Source organism: Pezoporus occidentalis, unplaced genomic scaffold, assembly GCF_034315485.1.
Source record: "Pezoporus occidentalis ecotype Australia unplaced genomic scaffold, CSIRO_AGI_Poc_V1 ctg13, whole genome shotgun sequence".
Taxonomy (NCBI): Eukaryota; Metazoa; Chordata; class Aves; order Psittaciformes; family Psittacidae; genus Pezoporus; species Pezoporus occidentalis.
The window spans coordinates 10,074,234-10,097,883 of NW_026913103.1; the positions used below are offsets into that span (position 1 = coordinate 10,074,234).

Below are 23,650 nucleotides of genomic sequence, written 5' to 3' on the forward strand. Positions count from 1 at the left end.
ACTAAATAACAAATTAAGTGAATTTATAGTTCATGTCATGGGTAACTGGGAGAACTTAATTTATTCTTCAGAGCTTCAAACTGTAAATCTGGGAAACACAACACACTGGATGAGAGCCCCTTTCCCACATTTATGCATGTAGTATCTCAATATATGGGCATCCCTGTCTTCCTCCATGCACGTATTAGCCACTCCTACTAAATCATCTGTTTTCAATTGCCAAAAAGAGCAGTAGTTTCCCTGAAGAAAACCTAGGATCGCACCATATGGACACTAGCAAGTCATTACTTTCTCAAGAGCCTTAGAAAGAGCAGGGGGAAAAAAAAATAGTAGTAGGCTTTTTATCTCAACAGTATGGAACCTAATGTATGTCATTAAGAATATTATTATGTATGTCACTAGGAAACTGCCTGGCTGAAGAGGCTCCTACTAGACATGACAGCTTGTGCAACCACTTCTGAGCTGACAACGTGGCATTTCTTGCATTATGCTCTCAATTTTTCAGTGAAGCAGAGGAGGTGGAAAATACTCTATTATCTGCTTCTCTGTCCCTGAGACTGTACATTGTTCCTTGCAATAATTATCCTCACAGATCGAATGTATACATGCTTCACATGTAAATGTGTGTTCAGTAAGACAGATCATTCACAGAAGTGACATTTCAAGAAGGACACTGACAACAAAGGCCTGAAAAAGGAGGGAAAGCTAACAATAACAATAGGTCTCCCGTATCTGAAAGGTGCATTAGGTTTCAGAAGACCACCATCGAAAATCACCTCTGATATTCAGCACCTCAGTAAGCAAGAGTTACAGCAGTATAGAGAGCCTCCAATGAAACACAACAGGAAACTGCATCCATCTACACTGACAGGTATTTAGTGTAAGAGCTAATAAAGTTCTTTTGCTTAAGGGAAATAGGAAGGTCAAGAAAGAAATAATCCCTTCTTGCGAATACTGTTTGGAAAAGTTTACGAAGAATCCTCCAAGCGAGCCTTTCAAATACGGATGTTTTACAGCTTGTTTTACAACTACCTTAAAAAGTTCATTTTTAATAATTTAAGTTTACATAATTTAAATTAGCATGACAACTTAGAAATGTTTGAGCCTTAAACAAATGTAACTAAGCCATTTCTAAATCCATCAAGAATTCAGTTCAGCTGAAAAAAAAAAAATGGTGGCAAAAGCAAAGACATTAAATCACAGAAGTCTATCAAAAGATTATGAAAATTTTATCAGATTTTGGAAATATTTACATTAACTGAACCAAACTGACCATGCTTACTGCATCAAAATATAAAGCTGTAACACAAGAGATGAAGTTCTGCAATAATTTCTTTAGATTCTCTTCAAGCCTTTTCTCATATTCAGAGAACGTCATCTCAATACCTTGATTTATTTCAAAGACAAACAGCTCCCCCCAGAGCAGTCATCACTGCTATTCTGTAGATAAAAAATTACTTACAAAGTGTGATTCCCACATTCAGTCAGTGACTGAATCTATATATTGTTCTTGAAATCCCATGATTCACTGATCCAAGCCTAAAAACTTAGCCCTGTTTCTGAACAAAATCAAACAGCACTGATACTTATGCAGTACACTCCTTACCCCATCCAGAAGAGTGTTTGCTAGATGTGTGCGAAGATCTTTACGAAATGGAAATTCCAGATTAGATACATGAAAAATTGAATTGTCTCTATCAATCATATAAACTTCATTCTTGCCATCAATCAGCATCATGTACCTGCAAAGGCAATGTTAAGATATTATACTTTAAGGTTTATCCTCTACATCTACTATTTTGACTTATATGAAGTGCTAAAGAAAAAGCAATCATGAGAGATGTTATCAGAGAAGCATTTTAGAAGGATTTTTTTTTACAGTTAAAAGTTTAAACCTATTGCTTTGGGAAGGCAGATAGTTTAGCTCAGTGCAACTGCCAAAAAGAAAAATGTTTCAAATATGAAAGTTCAGACTATATATGTCAATGTTGATATGTCCAGATAAAATGATGCTTGAAAATCTATTAAAAATAACAGAGGTTTAATGCTGTAAGAAATTCATGAGTCTAATTCAGTTAAACTCAGCTAAAAGATCCTTTACTGCAGTTCGTTCTTTATTATATGGACCAGAACTTGCCTGGTATAAATCTGCAGAGTTTCATTCAAAAGAAACACCTTTCCCATCTTTCTATTACTGGCTATCTAACACTGCAGTATTGCAAAGTCCCATCCAACTACTGAGACACTTTTCATTAAAACCCTGACAAATTTAGCTAAGGCATACTCCTCTCACATTACACACAAAGGAAACACAAAAGCTTACTACACTATCACCAGCAACTTCTGAGCCTTGTTCATTTGCAAACATCTGATATTTCTAAAAGTTTCTTTACATTATGACAGCATTTGGGAGCTCAAGTCATTAATCTCAATTAATGAGATTAACAAACTCTAATTCCACAGAAGACTGCTCTAGAGGGGTAACTATTGTTATTGTAACTATTATATACTCTATTGTATTCTGTATACAATAAAAAACAGTGAAGAAGGAAGAAAAAATAGTGGGAAAAAGAGACAAAAAACACAAGAGACAGAAAACAGCATGATAGCTGTAACACACACGAGCTACCTTTGTAAAGTTTGCTTTGATCTTTGCAAGAGTACTAAAGTAGTTTCAGGAAGAATAACAGAGCAGCTAGCTGCACAGACAAAGGTCTTCTCAAACTTCTGCAGCAGCCTAGAAGTGCACAGCCTCTGACTGGGGAAAATAAACTGAAGACATCTCAGCAGAAATTAGTATCAAAGGCCAGATGCAACAAGTCAACATCTTAGCAGTGAATGAGATGTAATAAATGCTGAGCATATTTCTTCAATGTGAGGGCAGTGAGGCCCTGGAGCAGGTTGCACAGAGAAGCTGCAGATGCACCATCCATGGGCAGGGGTTTGATACCAGATGATCTTTAAGGTCCATTCCAACCCAAGCTGTTCTATTATTCCATGATTTATATACCACAAGCGAGTGGAAGTGAAGAATAGCAGCTTGAATCTGATGCGGCAAAGGAAGACAGAAACTACCACGGCACTCAGAGGTTTAGCAAACCAAAAAAGACCAGTGAAGTGCCTATTTGGAACCAACAAAATGTAACTGCACTTAGTAAGATACGTGAAAAGAACAATACAGCTATCAAGATGTGATTGAATAATCAGATAGGAAACATCATGGCTTACCAGCAGTGCAAGAAATAATCATGAGACAAAGCTGACATGAAGACTCAAGAGTAAGTCCAAGTTCAGTGTCTCAGTCAAACCCAAGTTATGTCAGTTTTACTAACTACCACCTGAGCTGCTGTGACTGAACTTATGCCTGATCGGGCTGTAACTGTGTTTTTTTTTTTCAGTAGTGCTGGTCTACGCCAAACTAGAGTGTGACCCAGAGCTGAGCTTTCTTTCATTGATCCTTTCATTTCACCTGCCACACAGACGTGCTAAAAACAAGTCTTATTATAGAACTTCTGAAGTTTTCTGAGGATGAAAGTCAAAATAACAGAAACCCCAAAAGAGAGAAAACTTAAGAGCACTAGCAACTGCCAGGATAGTTCAATGGTTATCAAAGCTTACAGTATTTAACATTCTTGAATAGCCTCTGATGTAAACAGGGTGGGGACACAGTCTTCCCAGAACAACTAACCCATTTGGACTGCAGTGCAGTTTCTTCCACAGCACAGACCAGGGAATCACTTGATTAAAAGTAAAAGGTTCTAGGAGTTTCACCATCTGTACTAGAATATTTTGAAAGAATGAAAGCATATTTGGAAGACTCATTTGGCAAAGAACTTGTAAAAGGTTTTTGGATATATAGGGGGGGAACCAGTACTTTTTATAATTCACCCATGTCTCTTTAGAAAGTCCTGGTTATGAAGAAATAAAAGCAATCAGTAGTCTCCTCTAAAATTCACTACTGATCTTACAAGCAATGCCCACAGGACCCCTGCTGTCAAAACAAATCAGACAGCATCCTCCAGAAACCCTACAGGCAAATGGTCTATGCAGGCAGCTGTCCTGTTGTCTGCAGAGATCCTGCCTCTAGAAATCAGCAGATCTAACTACAGCAGCACAGTAACACCCATGCATCTTAAATTAATACCTTCTTTCAATCTTATGACTATAATCATAATTCACCATAGATCAGCTCAAGTAACGTTTCTCTGCACACAAGATGTGTACTTCAAGATGTTACACAGCAGTTGCAATAAAAGAAAAAGACATATGAGCAGAAAACCTCAAGTCAGCAGGGGTGAGTAGATTAAATCAATGCAACATTAGGAGAGCGGAAAGCTGCACAAGATGCTTTATGAAAAAAATAATTCAATAACCATTCACCCAGATAACTTGGCGCCAGTTCTTCAGAAGCAAGAATAATCTACAGACAACATTCATTTTTCAATCCATGTAAATTTATTCAAAACTAATTATGAAAAGCATGTTTTGTTTTTCTTAAAGAAATCGTGAGGAGGGAAGAAGAGGTGCTTAAGTAACAGAGAAAGAAATTATGCACGCCACTTTTATAAACAAGTTTAACTGGCCATCTCTACACTCCCATATTCACTGCTGCTTTAAATACATGTTTTTATTGTAACTTGCTTCAATGAAAAAAGAGCACCTGATGCTTCAAAAGATCTAGCACTCAAAAAAACCATGTATGTGCATCATTACAAATGTGGTACAATAAGAGATCTTACAACTGTTTTGGAAAAAGAAAAAAAAAACAAAAAACACAAAACCACTGATAGTTTAAAGCTTTGTTTTCAGCCACCTAAAACATCTACAGGTTCAGGCAACATACAGAAGATTTCATCAAAACCTATTACTTGAACATCAAACCTAAGGCTAACACAACACCGCTTTCACCAGATCTTTCAGTCAAATTACTTCAGAATTGGTAGCAGGATAGCTTACCAGCCATTAGTGGCGAAATTCCTTCCCTTTCAAACCACAGCACTAATGTTACATCTCTTCTCCCACGATTTCTCTTTATCTTTTTAAAATTTGCCACTGTTTATACCATAAATTCTAAATGACAGGGACAACGGTAAGTCTTACAACTGCACGGAAAAGACTTTCAATCAAAGATCCCCAGGAATCACAATTATATCCTACTTCAAACTGCTACTGAGAGCAGTGTGTGCCTACTTTGAACACAAAAAAGAGAAAAAAAAATTTGGTCTCAGGACAATAAATTAATGTAGACCCATTTGTCAAAGGTCTTGTGATAATGATGTATTTGCCTAACTTAAAGCTGAACAAGTTCTCTGCACGAGAAAGACATGAGATTGACCTAGTATTTCTGTTTTGAAAGGGTTTTGTTTGTTGGGGTTTTGGTTTTTTTTTAAGCTGAAAGCCTGAAAACACCTCCACCCCTCAATGTAATAAACTATTGATAAAATCTCTAACTGTAGTCCAAACAACACAGTTTGTCAAAAAACTAATTATTACCACCATAAGACTTCGAGAAATCTTGCAGACTGCTGATCAGTACATTTCTGAGTATTACTTGGATGTGCCCTGACTGGTGATATTTTAAGAAGTTAATTAAGGTATTAGCAGCATAAGCACTTACACCAGAATAGAGAGAGCACCTCTGGGCAATACCACATAGGCAAAGACAGAACAATGATTTCTCAAATACATTCAATAGGAACTAAAGCAGCACACAGGAGCTTAACTGTCATGCATTGTATTTCATTATGTGAGCACTACTTGCTATTACAGCTGTACATTTATTACTAATTATCTATTGTGTGTGCACCCAAAAGCTCCAATTAGTAACCAGGCCCTATTGTATTAGATTCTGCATAAACACACTATATGGCCCTGTATCAGATGGCTCAATCTGAGTTTAAAACAAGACGAATAAAAGAGCAACAGCAGAGCACAAATAAGAGCAAATAACTGCTCAATCATCTTTGATAGCTATACATGAAAATGGAAAACTGTGTTTGAATGACAAACATATCTCCAAACTGCCAATCCAACTACTACAAACCAGTCAGTTTCCACTGCAACAGAAGTTCTGACAAGCAAGTTAAAGAAAAAAGTATCATGGTGTCTACACAGATTAATCTCAAAAATAGATAAACATCTAGTCAGAAATGTTAAAGTTTCATTAGAAGGTACTTTTCATTTACTTCTGGTCCTGAGGCAAGGTCTGTTATCAATTCTAATTGGACATTAGTATTAATGCGATAATTCAGGAAACAGGATGAAAATTGCATTAGCAAAGAGTTACAGCTCTTGGCATTAGACAGGCAGATCTCCGAATCACCTACCAGAGTATTAATAACTTTAAACTTTAAAAAATGTCAACCACTAAATATCATCTTGAAAAGTTTCCTCTTCAGAAAACAATTATTTTTAGCATACTCAAATAAAGGCTCATTTGCCTCCACATATATCCTGTCCATGCAGTCCACATCGGTTGGTCCCAAAATACATGCTAGAAGAATCATTTTATTCAACTTCCATTTTCAGTTTAGATTTGTTTAGTGGTGATAGTGGAGTTTTGGGGTTTTTTTTTTTGTTTGTTTGGGTTTTTTGTTTTGTTGGGGTTTCTTTTTGTTTTTTGGTTATTTTTGTTGGGGGGTTTGTTTTTGGGGGGGTGTTTTTGGGGGGGGGGTTGTGGGTGTTTTTTTCTTTGTTTTTTTTTTTTTTTTTTTTTTAAACACAATTCTGAAGCTGACTCAAGCTACATTGAAAACTGTAAATCAAAAACTTCGGATTTTCCTTTATGCAGACGTTTGGTATTTTTCACCATTAAATCTGAAAGTACATTTTAGGAAAATATTAAGGCAATGTATGGCAAGTTACTCAGTCTTCCATTCAGAGACCGGAACAAGAATAGATTTGTCTCCCAAGCTCCAAATCCATTACTGTACCCACGAGAGTATGCAGCCTCCAACCCCTTTCCCAGCTTATTAGGAGTCACAAAACCAGCTCTAACACCAACACAATATCTCATATTTAGCACAGTGCTTGTCAAAACACATTTACTGTGAAGCTGATCTCTTAAAAGTTCACAGAACTTTTGCCACTAAATGCAGTGTTATGATGTGCCTTACCTATGTCCAACTTCTTTCCCTCGGCCAAAGACCCAGCAACTATCCTAGTAGTAAGGTTATATGTTAATTTTGTACATTATAGGAGTTTCAAAACCTGGAGTGTAATTACAAAAATACAGCACAGTTTCCTCAAACTTTGAGACCTCGTTCTTTGAGTCTGAGTTCAACACAAAGTTTTTTTACAAAAAACCGACAAGTAGTAAATGGATTATAAATATTTTTTTAAAGCAAGCATAAAAATAGGAGCTTTCTTTGCCCCACAGCATTGCTTTAGATGGGCTACATCAATGAAGATAATTTATTTCAACAACTGCTGTCACTGCTTTCTTCTTTTTTTCCCGTTTATATGCTTGTAGTCTGTGTTATCATATTAAGGAATGCAAAATATGAGAAATTCCATCATCAATTCTCTGCACAAAATACAGGGCAGCTCTCCATTCCCAGAGGAGTTCATTACACAGCCTAGAATTCAGTCTTGTGAAAGCACTGCCCTCCCACACAAATAAGCATTACCCAACTCAGAATAGCAATTAGCACTACTAATATGTTCACTGACGCATAGGCAACAACAAAATCTTGTTGCAGATAGCTTTTTCAATTTCCTAATTTCCTTTTATGATTGGCAACACTTCAAAACCATTAGCGTGTCACCACTTTATAGATAAATCACCTAGGACAAGACAAGCAACTTGAGCACTTTACTTTGGGCCTTACCACTCCCTCCTGGCAAGACAGCACCAACTTCTGGGCAGATGCATCAAACACTGTAGAAAAGGGCAGGAGACTGAAAATTAATGACTGCCCTCTATCCACTAACAGTAAGAGATCATCTATCTGTGTCACTAAGCCACTGCAGTTCCAGGTCCTGGCCTGAATGCACACTGTGCTGGATCTAGAAGTTGGCCTCTGGCAGATGTAGCAATATACCCTGAAGTCCCGATAAAGGAGAAGGCTCAGCTTGCTTTCTTCTTGTATATTAATTGCTGCTGGCAATGATCGCTGCTTCAAACTATGTGTCCTGAAGGATGATAAAGCCTGGATACAGGAACACTAACACAGGAAGTTATGTGAAGACTCACAATATTATTTTCAGTGCATAAATGAAAGGAAAACAGTATCTTTTTAATCGGCACACTGACAGCTCCATCACAAATAACATTTTTAACTTGCATACGTGTTTTCATTTGCATAAGCACATAGCATATCAGCCAGCAAGAAAAAAAAAACACTGCTACACAGAAACAGCTGTAGAATTATGTATTTGACTTGATCCAAATTCTAAATAATTTTTAAAAAATCACACACAGAGGCCCTTGGAAGTTAGTCTGTTCTGAATATACCAACACATATTTCTCTCACGTATTAACACATATTAACTTTCAGGTTAAATTCTCATCAACAGTCTCCCCAACTTTTTAAACAAAAAAAAAAAAAACAAAAACCTTAGATCCTGACCAACAGTCATTCCCAATTAACAGCCTCCAGCTCCAATATTTCTAATTCATGACCTTGCAGTTTCTGCAACTAAGTACCTTTCCAGTTTTATTATTCTCCTCCTCAGTGAATTCAGTGAGGACTTGTCTCCCTCATTTGTTTGTTAGAACATACTTCGTTTCTGTTTCAAAGTTCTTAATGACCATATAAAATTAACATTCAGGATCTCCACCTGCAGCTTTCTACGTGTTTTCTTTCAAAAACATGCGTCAACATTTTCTTTCAATCCATTCTTTACCTATCTTACAATTCTGGCAATCTTTATTAGCCTCACGTTCTATAATAAACCAAAATTCTGTCAAAGTCCAGAAGCACGAGATCTAACACTATTCCTGTGTCAAAAAAAAAAATATTTCTCTATTACATTGTATATAAACTCCCACCAAATGGTTGAACTCAGAGAAAATGCCATTCCTCGTCTATACTGAAAACTCTGTTCCTCGGTCCTTCTAATTCCATTAACTATGTCCCCTACTTTATCCAAATCTGTCATTTTAGAAAGAGAGAACCTACGTTACTGATCTATTTTTTACCCTCATTACAATCATAATGTTACAAGTTTAAAGCAAAGCCTTTTCATCAATGATCCAATTTTACCTTCTACAAACAAGGGGTTTTTTTTTGTCAGTATTAAAATACTGTGTTACTAGGCTGCTGTTTAGTAAATAAATGTATCTCGTGTATCTCTTATTACATTTGGAAGTGCCTGGATTTGTCACTGGGCAAAATTCTCCATGAATTCTCTACCTTCACAAGGGGGTAGAAAAGTTCCATAATTATAAGATGTCTACTTTAAGGTAAAATGAATAGTACTCTGGGCTTCAAGAACTGTGTCAGCTAAATTCTCATTACATCAATGGAGATCTAGACACTCAAGTGTGCTCACAGTGATAATTCTGGTCCGGCTGGGTATGTATCTGCAGCAGATAAAGCAGTAACCCAGAAGTTTACCTGAAGATTCCTGTAGTGATATTTGAAAACAAAACCTAAAATCCGTAACACTTTTTTATCCTTCAGCTATTATGAAAATAAAATGTTATCCCTCAAACTTTATTTTGCTTCTTTCTTAAACAATGAATGCTATCCAAAACTCATGCTACAGTAAGGAAAGTTGTGCTAGCATATCTGCTACACCAATGTCTAATTTCATGAGAAGCTAGAAGGTTCTCAATATCCAGCCTGATATTCTGTATCACTTCTTCAAGTGACTGCTGCCCTGATTTGATGCTAGTATGGAAAAAAAAAAAAAAGTCATTTTCTTATTTATCACCTCATATATCACAATGAAAGGGCTATGCTAGATTTCAATATTCACAGAATCATTTAGATTGGAAAGGACCTTTTAAGATCATTGAGTCCAACCATACACCTAACACTGTCAAGTTCACCACTAAACCATGTCCCTCAGTGCCACCTCCACACATATTTTAAGTGCCTCCAGGTATCTATGAATTTATATTCATCAATTCATCCTTCTTACTTGAAACCACAGAACTTTGTTTGCACAAAATCCATTGAGGTGGTACTCCCCACAATATATACACTTTATGCAAGTTACCACTGTAAGATAACAAGTAGCCCAGAGCTTATACAGGCATTCATCTCCATAACCTTTACTACCTTTCAGTCTCCTCCACTGTTCTCTCACTCAATATCAAATTACTTGTCTTATTCCTGCCTGCCGCCACTCTCCTTTAAGCTCTGAATGCAAGTTTCCCTTTTTTTTTTTGCTCTCCTTGACAACCCAAGTTCCAGAAAAAAGTTTTGTCACTGTTATGACCCTGAGAATCATCAGAAGTGATGCAGTGAGTCTGCAGATGACAACACTTACTACAGAAATCTTCAGAATGCTCCAAACTACAATAATGAGCAATACAAGTTTCAATATCCAAAAGGTACCAAGGTAGGCTATCTAAAGACACAGGCAGGAAGAGAGAGATAAGACCATACTTCCCCACCTTACAAGATGCTAAATTAACTGTCAGTCAAGAAAGCTGACATAGCAGCAGGCAGCAGCTACTTTTCAGAGGTCAGAAATGCATCTGCAATTCAAAAAAAAAATAAAACAAACAAAACCAGCAAACAAACCATTAGGTCAAATAACTAACAGGATGGTACATAATAAAGAACTAATTTTGCATCATTGTACAATATACCAGTATCCCCTCACCTGGGATACAGTGTGTGCCAGCAGTTTTTCAATGAAGAATACAAGTAATAGGATGGAGCACGGATAAATGCACAAGAAGTGTGGAAACTGGTATCCAGGTTATAATTTCTCCTAATAAAGTATCATAGTTTAGACTGATTTCAAACTTTAGTTTTTCCTGTTTTATAACTCAAGGATAAATATGCCTTTAATTAATTTAACAGAAGGCAAATTTAAAACCAATGTAAAACTACATTTTCTATCTAAAGTATTATTAGACTGTGAAATTCTTCAACAGAGCTGGTAAAACCAAGAATTTAGCAAGGTTAAAGACTATCCAGTTACAGTGTTTCTCTTGACTGCCTTCCAGGGTTTTAATTAAGTTAGAATGCTTGAGGGTTTTTGTTTCTAAAAGGATATTAAACCTTATGGGTTAAATTTGAAGTTGTCTTATTGTCATTACTTGACCTACAACAAAGGGTAAATTACTCTACAATTACTATATACCTAAGAATTCTTACAGTGCACTATGACATGCCTGTTGTAAAGAAAACTTCACTAGCTAGAAAAGATGTGATCCAGTAACAGAATCTCTATACTAACAGATTTATTTTAAATACTAGATTCTCTTTGTTTCACCCAAATTTTAATGATGCTAAGTTGTCAAATACATTTCTACATTAGTGGGAAGAATACTACTGGAAAACAAACTGCACAGTATAATGCCCTAATTACTTTTTCTAAAAGTTAAAACATTAACAGAACAAGTTATATCTAAAGCTTCAATGAACTACTGAATTCTCTTATAAGTTATTATTATCTATATAACTTCAAGATTGCGTGAACTTGTACCCCAGCTTGAACTTGTATCCCAAGCTTTGAAAAAAGGAGGTTCCCTCAACTTGGAACTGATTTATGGCAGAACATATGCTGGGTCAATTCTGTCAACATCACAGGCACAAGCCACAGAAGAGCACAACTGCCACTTGTGCTCACGGATTAGAAGACCAGAGCCAAGGGAAATGGCTGCCGTAGATACTTGTATAGTTAAACTTTACAAACTGAAAGTCATTCTTCCCTGAATAAGCTTAAGTCATTACACTTAACAGATGTGCCTGTAATCCCCCTAAGAAAACCAGCAGCACAGGACGCACTGTTCCACTATTCAAAGCAGTCTGGGAGAAAGGAAAATAAATAAATAAGCCAGTAATCACTGATACTTATCATCTGAACATCAGGTACACGCATAGGCACAGCATTTATCCCAACCTAATTAGGACGTTTAAGGACTACAGTTGAATACTTTAAGATTAGCATTCATAGCACAAGCTACATAATAAGCATTTTAATGCATTAACTATTTACAAATAAACAAAAGAGCTTGCTTAGAAGACAATCTGTCCAAATATTCAAATAGTTATATATGAATAATCAGCTAAGCAGTCCTTTCAAAAAGCTCAGAATTGTGACCATAAAACTTTGTGAGCTGTCAAACAGCTTCAGAACTCTGAAGCATCAAGCCTGCTACTTCACAAAATATACCTCCATATGGTATCACATCAGCAGTGGTCCTTAGCTGCTTGAGAAAGAGACAAAACCCCAGAAGTTTTCCTTCTACCATTTCTTCTGAGTCTTGACACTGTTGCGGGCACATATAAATGGGAAAGAACAACCCAGAGTAAGAATGCCTTCTTTGGCCATTCAGACCAATTCGGATTCAGACCAGGGATGACATGTTCTGTCACATCTATTTATTCATTCCTCTATATTTATCCAATGATAACTGACTTCAGGAGATGGAGAAGCAGCAAAGTGATATGGATGTGTCTTAGTAATAAAGAAGTAAATACACCATTACCACCATTCCTCTCCCCCCCAAAAAATCCCATGTCAAACCACCCAACCCAAAGGCAGCGTTAAGGTAAAAAACAATTTCTGCCTAGCCCAAAAGCAGTGACATGAACAGACCTGGTCTATAATATACATCTCTACTTTACATAATACAGTCATGTGGGCACTTCTTAGGAGTAATAATATTTATACCAAACACTTCCAGATATTCATCTAACACGTTATGATACTCTGTGATGCCTCGTTTGACATACAGTCAAAAGAGACCACTCCTGGTTCATAATCAATATAGTTAAAACAGGACCAACAAGTTATCTGGTAACACCCATGACTCTGGCTACCAAAATCTGCCAGCTCCTTTTCTGCTGTCAAAGCCAGTTTTCTAGCCAAAGCCTAGGCATGCTCTCATTCCCTGTGCAGTATCTGGAAAAGGAGGAACAGACAACATGCCCTTCCAGAACTTGTCAACAGGTGGAGATGAGGACACCTTTTGCTAGAGCTTCTTCACCCTAAGCTACAGAATATCTTTACTTTGAGATACAGGACATGCTACAAATGCTGAAACTGCCCATAATCTCACCTGAATTTATCAAAGTTTTATTTTTGCACCCCCAAATAAAAACTCAAGTAAGATTACAATATTCATGGGGAACAGGCTGATATCAGTCTTGTAATCCTAAAGTTATTGCCAAACACAACTATAAAGGATAATTATTATGATAGAATGAGCAGATTCACACCTCAACTACCAAAACCCCAACTTTCTAGACCCAAAACACATCATTCCTGATTCCCCATCCCATCTTCTCTTCCCCTCCTATCTAAACACACAAAACAATGAGTTAGGCATCTGCTTTTTCAGAAAATTAAAAGGAATGTTTAGAATGCTTAACACCTATGAATTGTTCTTTTCAGCAACCATTAACAAAGCCAACTTATACATTATAATCCAGAATCATATATGTGACCTCTTTATAATTCTGCAGAAACTTGACATTATGTTATCGTTACACACTTGAGAGCTAAACTGCAGGTCCCTAGTAAGTGCTTAGTACTGTAGTCTAGAAAAGCTACTTGGCAGCTTTTAATCTTGACTGGAGGGGGAAGAAGGAAGGAAGCTGTATTAGAACTGTTTCAATAACTTTCACAACTTCAATTTCCAGCCAAAATATATGCTATCTCCAGTTAAGTATATTATTCAAAATAGTCAGTGAAATAAATCCCACATGGATTTCAGACCCATCCAGAACCAAGGTTCTTTCAGCTGCAGAACTATAGAACTAGTTTAAATATGGCTGAGCTTGTTTTGTCTTAAAAAGCTACTTAATTATTTAAAAGGACCATGAGAGACTATGCCATGTAATCAAAACCTGCATTTCCCTTCCAAAAACCATAAAAACATAGCATAAAAGAAAACAGTGCAGTTAGGAACAGAGTACTAGCAGCAATCACTTTACCCTTTTAATCAAGGTTTTTGTTCCACACCTTCTCTTTAATTACCATACCATTTTGACAGTTTCATAACAATAATAGAAAACCCCTTACAACTACTTTTCAATGAAAATGATAACAAATGCCTGAAAAGTAGCTGTCCTACACACACAAATGATGTATAATTAACACCCAACAGTTGAGGCTTTGTCCATTGCTGCTAGTTACATAAGCACATGATTTGAATAAAGCTCATTTAACTTGGAATCAATCCACTTGAGTTAAGCCCAGTTGTTCACAAAACCTGTCACTCCTATTAAAAAATCCATTTGGCCCCAAAAAGTCTGTTCAGTACATGTCCTGAATACTTCCCAGTATTTCTGTCCTTCAAAATTTTAGACCACAGAAACATGCTCCAGCCACAGAGGAAGGGATACAAAGCACTATGAACCAATGGTACAAAACTGATAAACATTTAAGTCTATTCCTTAAGACTGGGGAGGTGAGTAAGAGAAAGGAAAGGAAGGTGCAGTTTCAAAGTACCCAGGTGATTCTTGTATGGGTTCTTCACCCCATCTTATCGTTAGAAGGGAAAAGGTCCTTGCCGACCCAAGACCATGAATATGTATAGCCTTAAACACAACTAAATGACAAGACATTCAAACACAGTATATTCACTTATTCACTAGCCATCTAGGTGTCCAGAAAGGGGGTATTCATACCTTGAGAAAAGCTCTTTATTCACAGATGCTTTCCACTGATTAATAACTCTAAACCTTCCTGTTGGTACCATTTCTGAAGCCATCTGTCAAATCTCAACATTCTTCATTTTTGCCCCCCTCCTCTTAATTAGGAAAGAATCCGCTAAAAATTGTGTAAACCTCTATTTCAGGCATTTCCAGTACTGGGCATAAAATTCCACATCCATGAGAATCTGGTTACATCATTTGTAACAATCTGAAAATTAATCTACAGCTTCCTTCTCATTCCCAACAGTTCAACTCCACATGAATATCTTTGCTCCCAGGAGACAATTTTTCTGTTGTCTAGATCTGCTTTTGTGACAAGCCCATCTCTTGTTCTTAACAATGAATTCTCAAGTGTATAGATTTTTTTAACTGAATGAGTACTACCTCCAGTCTTCTCTGTCTTCATTCATACTCATCCCAACTTTTTCTCTGACCTCCTTCTGTCTCTCAGGGATAACAATTTCTCCATGCATGCATTTAACCACATCTTCTTTAATCCTTTGCAGAACAGCTACTATTTTTCTTTCTTGCCACCTAATTTTGAGCTAGTTTCTTTTACGTCTTAATTTCTAAATTTACGTCTTAATTTCTAAAACAAAAAAGCTGTTTCTGTTTACTCTTCTTTTAGAGTTGTTCTTCGGCAATGATCACCTTTTCACAAGTGATCTTCAAGTGGTCTTCACAATGATCACCTTGTCACAAATTACTTTAGGATAACTTTCACATTAGGAATCTGCAATTTCTCAGTTACGCATGTAAGCTTCATCTCATCATCTAAATTATCAAAGAATAGGGAAAGAAAGAAGTATTTAGCTATGCAAATTCAGGAAGAAGCTTTTACCTTGTCTGAATTACATTTTAACAACATTCATGAAATTTTATCTTAAAACACACCCAGTAGACTTTCTCTAAGTTATGGTCACAAATGTGTTTCTGAAGAGGCTGCAACTGCCAATAATTTTAAAGTTCTTAGCAAAAATGGAAGTTTTCTTCCATTTCTATAAAAAGCTAAATTTAAGAAAAGTGGGAAGCTATCATAAGTTTGGTAATATACTAATTTACATGCTTTGGATAAATCAAAATTATTAATAACACAGTCTAAAAATCTGGCCACCCCTTTTATCATACAGTTTAGTGTACCTTTACTATTTTTATTTATTATTATGATGCTGACAAAATGAGAATTATTTAGGCAATAGGCTTTTTTTCTAAAATGTAATTTGGTAATCATGAAAAAAAAAAAAAAACAACAAAACACCTAACTTCAGAGATTTTCCTATGTTGTTACAAACACCTTTTAGACAATTAGCAGCAATTGGCAAAGAGCTGTTTTACATTCGGTATCTAGTTTGCATATAGGTATCTGCAAGTCATCAAATCTGCATGAATATTTTCAAATATAATGGCCCTTGGCAAGAACTACCTGTTCTGCATTTTCTGAAATAGTTGCCTTACCGTAATTGAACAGCTATAGAATTATGATCATATTTATCATTTTTTACTAGAACTGCATGTGTACAGATGTGAAAATAAAAAGGTACTCACATAAATGAAAAAATATTAACTTGCACCCCTTAATAGCTTGCATCGAGTTCAGGTCACATTTTACCATTATAAAACCTACTCCTGTTTGATTGCATTACCCTGAATTATTCCACAGACATTTTAAAGCTTTTTATTATTCTTCATGGTAACAATCTTTTTTTTTTTCCCTTTCAAAATTGGCATCTTATTACTTTACCAACCCTACTCCTGTCTGAACATTCATCTCCACTCATTAGAACAAGCATCTGCTACAAACAGTATTAATGAAATACATACCAAGGGATACAGCAAGCCGCTAACCACCTGGGTTAATCATTTTTCAGTACAAAGCTGACCATGCAGAGTCATACAGTATGCCTTAAACATACTGTTACAATTATCTTCTTCAGAGAGCAACTACTATTTCAGAAGCACAGTACTACAAAACTGGATAAATTCATAAAGCCATATATACCTTGTAGCTACTGTCAACATACAAGATATAGTTCATCTCATTAAAGCCAAGAGGAATGATTTTAGTAGTGGGAAATTTGCCCTTTGGATTTCTGTGTCTTACGAATAGCATTACAATTATTTTCATAACTCCAGAGGTTTGACAACTGTTCCAATAAATATACAGAATTCATACCAAATGAGTCAGAACAGCCGCAGACTTAAGTGATTTATATTTTCATAGTAATAATTTAAAGCAATATGATTTTAGAGGTGTTTTTCCTCAAAAGTAAGAGTTGCATATAACATTTACATACACACAAATGGCTGGCACAGAGGAAATATTTTTCCAAAGACAGACAAAACTAAGTAAGCTTCAAAGCTCTTTAAAGTTCATGTGTCTAAACCAGAGAAGCAAATCTTTACACAGAGGCATTTATAAACAGGAAGGGAGAAGTATTTGTTCACACTCATTGCTCTTTGGAGCGAGCATGCCTCAGAAGGAAAGCAGAAGTGAGAAAAAGCTGGTATGCCTAGGTGATGCTTATAAGGGCTCTGGAAACCAGGCACTGAATAAGCAAGACCACAGTGTACACACTAACTCTGCCAATCAGGACAGACAAAGCAAATGTAAGTCGAAAGATTCTGGACTCAATGCTCCAAGAGAATTGAACTGAGGAGGATGAGTTTTGACCCAAACCAGACTCAGACCCACACAGTTACAAAAGTGTATAAGATACTATACTACCCCAGTAAATTTCCCCAAAATATTTTATAGGGTCACTGTCAAATAATTGAAGTAATCAATTTCACATTTAGTCAATGCAAGATGCTAAAGAATGCTCTTTCATTTAGGGATTTTTTTTTTTTTCCCAAAAAATTTATGGGTATAAAAATGTAATTATGCTAAGAAAGCAAGAAAACATGCACAGTTCAACCACTGAACAATTAAAAAGAACCACCACCACACTTCTTGAACCAGACGAGGGAAAGTTCAGCTTCAGCTGAAATCTAGGAATAGCAAATGCCTTTGGAAAAAAACAAAAGTCATCACTGAAATTACCAACATTACATGTCAATTAAAAACTCTAGAAAAAGACTGCTGCAGCAGATATTCAACAATGGTGAAATTTAAGAAGTTTGGCTAAGTTGAGCAGATACTGCTATTAACTGAAATAAGAACATTTTATTTAAGTGAGAAAGTACAGTACAAAGCTATTAATTAAGCACCTGCTTTTCTGTAAGACCAATCGGGTCAATGAAACAGCAGTGCTTTTTTTAAGCAAAGAACAAAACAAAACGAAGTATGTAAGTCAAATAATATTGTAATAGGCAAACCCTAGACTGCTGCATCTAAACCACCCTTAAGAGAATAGCTTCAGAGATATCTGATGACAGGAGTTTCACCTCCAGATAAAGTAAGCCGGGATCCGTAAACAGATCTCCACTAACTGATGTCTTAATGTTAAATTCAGGAAGGTCATGCCTGCCAACTCAAGTATTCAGAATAATTAATGAAAATCAGTTTAATTGCATATGGAGATCAGATCATTGGAGAACAACAAAATAATTAGAAGAACATCCAATGCAAAAACTGTAACAGTCATTTTTATTAAGGTAGCTATCATGCACAGTGTCTAAATGTCCAAATAATAGCTCAGGTTTTCACAACATTCCTTCAGCTGAATTTTATTAACACTGGATCTTAGACTGTAGCACCATTTTCTTCCGTGCATATACTTATCAGCCTGTGTATCTCCATAATTAACTACAAGTTATTATCTTTAGAGAAAATTTAAAAGAACTGTTTAGTTCCCTCAGTTTCATTCTTCATCCATTCTGGTTTGTCACCATTCTAGACCTCCAAAAACATGGACAGAATGTCCAAAATACTGAAAATTCCTACAAGAAATTACATATGCACTCTTAATCTCTTTCACAAAAGACAGTCTTCCAAGCGCACTACAATTTTCTACATAATTATTCTAGTATTCAGAATGTATGTATCCTGTACATTTGAGTAAGAAAATAAGAAAATTTCATAAGATTTCAATATTCCAAATTAAAAATTTAAGTGACAAAGAAAGACTCTTCAGGTCAGTTTAAGTTGGCTGATTTTACTTGTTTAGGCTCAGCAGTGTTTGAATGCACTGTACCGCTCTGTGAATAAGACTATCTCCCAACACCATCCTTCTGTAATTTCTCATCCTGAGAATGCCTGCATCACATCACCCAAGTGCTCATGAATACAACCAGCCAGTGTTAATAAGCCAAATATTCCCACCTATTTCTTAATGCTTGCATGCCATACTGAGTGTAAGCTTGCTTTGTATTTTCACACCATGCACTGCCCAAGCTAATAAACCCTTGAAGAACAAACTCCACAGATGAGAGGCGCCTGAAGGGGTTTGGGTTTTTTTCATAGGACAGAGCTTGTCCTATATTCTGAATTGTGCTGAATTCTGACTGACTCCATGTGGAATCATTTTGTAACTCGTGTAGGACCCCAATTCCCCACATTTTCCAGGATTTTCAGTATCTGGGATACTCCACTCTACTTACTAAAGATAACAAACTTAACAAAACAAAGAATGCAGAATGAACTTTAGAAAACAGCCACAGCCCACACTGCTTGCTTATTTAGTATCAAAACTTTACTTTGCTGTCTCAGCACATGGGAGAATGATATCCCAGTGCCCTGCAAAACAAACAAACCACAATCAAAAAAAACACCAAAAAAAAAAACAAACCCAAAAAACACCACCTTTTTCCCATATCTATACACAAAACCAATATTTTAACTTCACCAGCCTGAAAACGGAAGTTCTTGCCTCCCGTTTTTGAAAGCTTATATTTCATCCACACATCCAATGCCTTCTAATTTGTACGCATGTAAACACTTAACTCTTTTGCTAGTCTAAGCCACTACGCACAAGTGAGCACAAGAGTCCTCCTCTTACTGTGCGTAAATTCATTGTAATTGCACTTTTTCTGATCAAGTCAAAGCAGGTTAAAACCCTATTTATCTGCTCTAAGTGAATAAAAATTAAAGTAATTCTGTTTAGCACAGATCATAAATGTTTAAATACCACTGTATGTAAAGAACATCTTTCAGAAATAAAAATCAAGCTATTGAAATGAATTTGTCACACAATATACATTCTTCCTGTTACTGAAACACTACTGACTATAATGTAAGAAATTACACTATTAATTACCTGAAGATAGAGCCCACAACAAAAAGAAAGGTTGTGATCTGTATGGTATGAGTAGTATAGGTTAAAATCATTTGTATTAGTATCAGGGATTCTTGATTTTAGCTTTGAAACCAGAAATACTGAAGAAAAGCAAAAGTTTGGAGTATCAATCTCCACTTACAATGATCAAGAAAGATTTGTTTGTATGAAGAGCCACAGTATAAGGGAACAGGGAACCTAACATTTGGTGTTTTATTTAAATGTGAACAGCAAATACTTTCTATACCTCATCCAAGCTCCTGAGTGTAAAGGCAAGAGACCCTATATGACATGGCTTTTTCATATGAGACAAAGCAATGGAAGTACACCTGATGAGACCCATGTTTAGACAACCCAGTTTCATGCAGTTGAGACCAATCTATAACCAGCTGCAAGCAGAGAAAAGTGGTTTGCCATTCTATTTTTGATGTGTGGAGTCTCTCCTACTTTGAAATGCTAACATAAGAACACTGGAGAAATCAAATGCAAGCATGCATTTCAAGTCAGTAATAACACCACTCAAGAGCAACCTGGTGTAGGGGAAGGTGACCCTGGCCATGGCAGGGGGGTTGGAACTAGATGATCTTTAAGGTCCCTTCCAACCCAAAGCATCCCATGATTCTACACATTGATCCAATCAGATTGTAGTCTGTTATAAGAAAAATGTCACACCTACAATGAATGTACGAGAACCAGTGAGGGAACATGAAACTACTGACTCTCTGGCTAACCAGAACTACAAATTTGAACAAAGGATCACAGTATGAATACATTTCTAATACTAGCTAGCTTCTGAAGAATCAACCAGAAATTTTAATTTAGCTTTTATAAACAAATTATTTAGCTTAACAAACTTCTACTGTTATCTAAGATTGTTCTAAGGCCTTGGTGGCAAGTCTTGGCTGACAGGCAAGGCAGAAGAATAAAAATACATACATTTAGGTCAGTCTGCAGAACAGCTGCTAAAAAGAAACTTGGCCACAAACTTCAGCAAATGTTGGGTACCAAGAGAGCAAAAAAAAAAAAATAATCTCGAGTCAGTTTTGCTGTTAGAATATGCTTTGTCCTTTGTACAAATTCGCTTTTCCTGAGAAAATACAAACCATCTACCCAATTTACTGAGAGTTTCTTTCTCATTTAAAATGAGCTTACCGAGTGCCATCTGCTTTCCAGCTAACTTTGTATGGCTTCTGCTCCAAAAATTTAATATTTTGTTTGTCCATGGAAACAGGCTGTGCTCCAGGGAATCCTGACCTAAAGAAAAAAGAACCATGCTTGTTAGGGTTCTGCAACAGGAAAAAATGCATTGCCTTGTGTGACATTAGACTGAAGTCACACCTTGTACTAGACTCGCTGCAAGGTTGGGTTACAACATCTTTGTCAGTAAGGTATTTTGCAAGAGGAATCAAATGTCTGTCTGATAAGAACAAGTGTATTTGTTTATGACAGTACACTAAATTATGTGGAACTTCAAAGTTTTAACTTTAGAGGAAAAGATACCTGAATTCAAAATTACATGCACTAGAAGAACTATAAACATCAGCAAGGTAGGAAGCACTGTGACCATCAACCTGGATCATCAGCTTTGGAAAGGGAGAGTTCAGCATTCGAGATAGTAAAACCAGCATTCTCATTAACACCAGACTATAAAAATGAGTTGGCTATTATTGAAGTGTAATAGTAGTTGTATAAATGAATCTACTGCTTGAGCATGCACTAAATTTTACACAAATACCTGGAATTCGCACAGCAAGAATGCATCTGAAAAACTTTTGTTATTTCAATGGAAAAGCAGTTCTAGAATCTCATTTCTTAATATCAACAGCTGATAATCCCATTTCATAGTACAATGAAAGATCCTCATCTGTTTCACTGTTGAGTGTTTTTGAGGTTTGCTTTTTTCTTTAAACAATCCACCGAAAAAGTCACCTGTTCTTAGTTTTACAATGGGCCATTTTCTTCTGAGAAACTAGAAATTACTGTAAACAACAGAGACACTTATTTCTAGACAGTATAAATAAACAAGTTCTACATGTTCTCATACCCTTCCCATCCACAGAACTGCTGACATTTTTGCTGTATTCCTCCTAACTTTGGTTGTGTTGTCACCTGGGTCACACACTTAACTGTTACTCCTTCCAAGAAAATTGCACCCTAAATAGGAAAAAAAAAAAAAAAAAAAGAAAAAATAGCATTTAAGCTTTCACAAAAGCAGTTCAGAACATGTCAATACAAGATTAAGTCTCTTTTTACAACCTGACCCTCATGAGCAATAACAGCTTCAATATTCCTTAAACATTTACTCCCAAATACCAAGACACATAAGCTGAGCTTTGCCAATAAACTACTGGTGAGCCATATTATGAACCCAGGAACTGAAATGAGTTATTTATGGGGGAAAAAAATAAAACAACAATTAAAAGAAAAAAAAAAAAGGAGGAAAATGGTATGGGATAGGCACTGTTTAGCAAGTGCTCTCTAGAAAGTTCCCACATCAAGCTACAGCATCAGTCTGACTCATTTTTTTCATTTGTAACTAAAGTGGTTTTATTTGTAAAGCAGGCACAGTATTATGAAGTACTTAATAGTAAACTGATCACATATGGAATTTGTAGGGATCAAATTAATCACCCTTAGTACACAAAATGTTACACAATAAGGTAGTGCCAGACATTTATTTGTGGATAAAAATTTGAACCTAACAATATTCTAAGCCTAGAACAAAATACCATACATTAAAGGTGACAAAACTTTCTGGCAGTGACGCCAATTTTTAAAGTATCAAAAGGTATAGCCTCAAAATAAGCAAACTGGAAACTAAGGGCAAAATTGACCTATGAAATGTTAAATAAATTTTTTTCATACATACATAGTATTTCTAGACCAGCAATTCCATACTCTCCTTGATTCATGGAAAGTAAGAGCTGCTCACTAAGAGTAGAAATCTAACATGCAAGATATACATAAGCAGTCTGATAATTAGTGAACTAAAGTCATTGGGAAACATCTTTAGGCATGAGGAGCTCAGTGGTTTTTTTTCAAAAAAAAAAAAAGTATCACCACTTTTCTCCCTTCAAATCCTGGAGATGCAAGCTTTCAATAAAATATAGTCTTTCTTTCAGACCTAGACAGTAATTCCAATACAGGAAGTACAATTACATGGATTTCACCTCTATCTGGGTGAACTACCACGTTACATGACTCAAAACTTACACTGTAGGGAAAACAATAGAAAGAATGAGGGTACATGCAACAGCAAACTTAAAGGATTCTCAGTTGATCTGAGACAAACATCATAACAAACGAGAAAACATAAACAGCTGGTTTGTAACAAAAAAATTTGTGTAAAAATATACTTGCGTAATTTTATTCTCAGTATAAACCAGATTACTAAAGTGGAGGTGGTCTCCCAAATGCCACAAAAAGAGCATATGCACAGATCAACAATACTGAAAATAAAGCTCTAAATGACTTGTACATTCCAGAAAAAAAATGATGCCGAGTGGAATAAAACAAATTCTGCACAACAGAACACATTAAAGCCATGAGATTTACAAAGCTACAAAATTAAAGATTTCTATACAGATCCAAAATCAACCATATTTCAAAACTCAAATTCTCAATGCAGACTAAGAAGATCAAAGCATG

At 36.0% G+C, this 23,650-nt stretch overlaps 1 protein-coding gene across 4 annotated transcripts in view; it reads right to left on the reverse strand.

Moving 5' to 3' along the window:
• Positions 1 to 23,650, reverse strand: part of RNGTT (RNA guanylyltransferase and 5'-phosphatase) — a 184,795-nt gene that overhangs the window by 133,200 nt on the left and 27,945 nt on the right. For all 4 annotated transcript variants that reach the window (XM_062608379.1, XM_062608377.1, XM_062608376.1 and 1 more), the window contains 3 exons: positions 22,047 to 22,156; positions 21,155 to 21,256; positions 1,607 to 1,742 (listed from right to left, as the gene is read on the reverse strand). In XM_062608379.1, the coding sequence (XP_062464363.1) occupies positions 1,607 to 1,742; positions 21,155 to 21,256; positions 22,047 to 22,156 (348 nt within the window). The remainder of the gene's footprint in view (positions 1 to 1,606; positions 1,743 to 21,154; positions 21,257 to 22,046; positions 22,157 to 23,650) is intronic.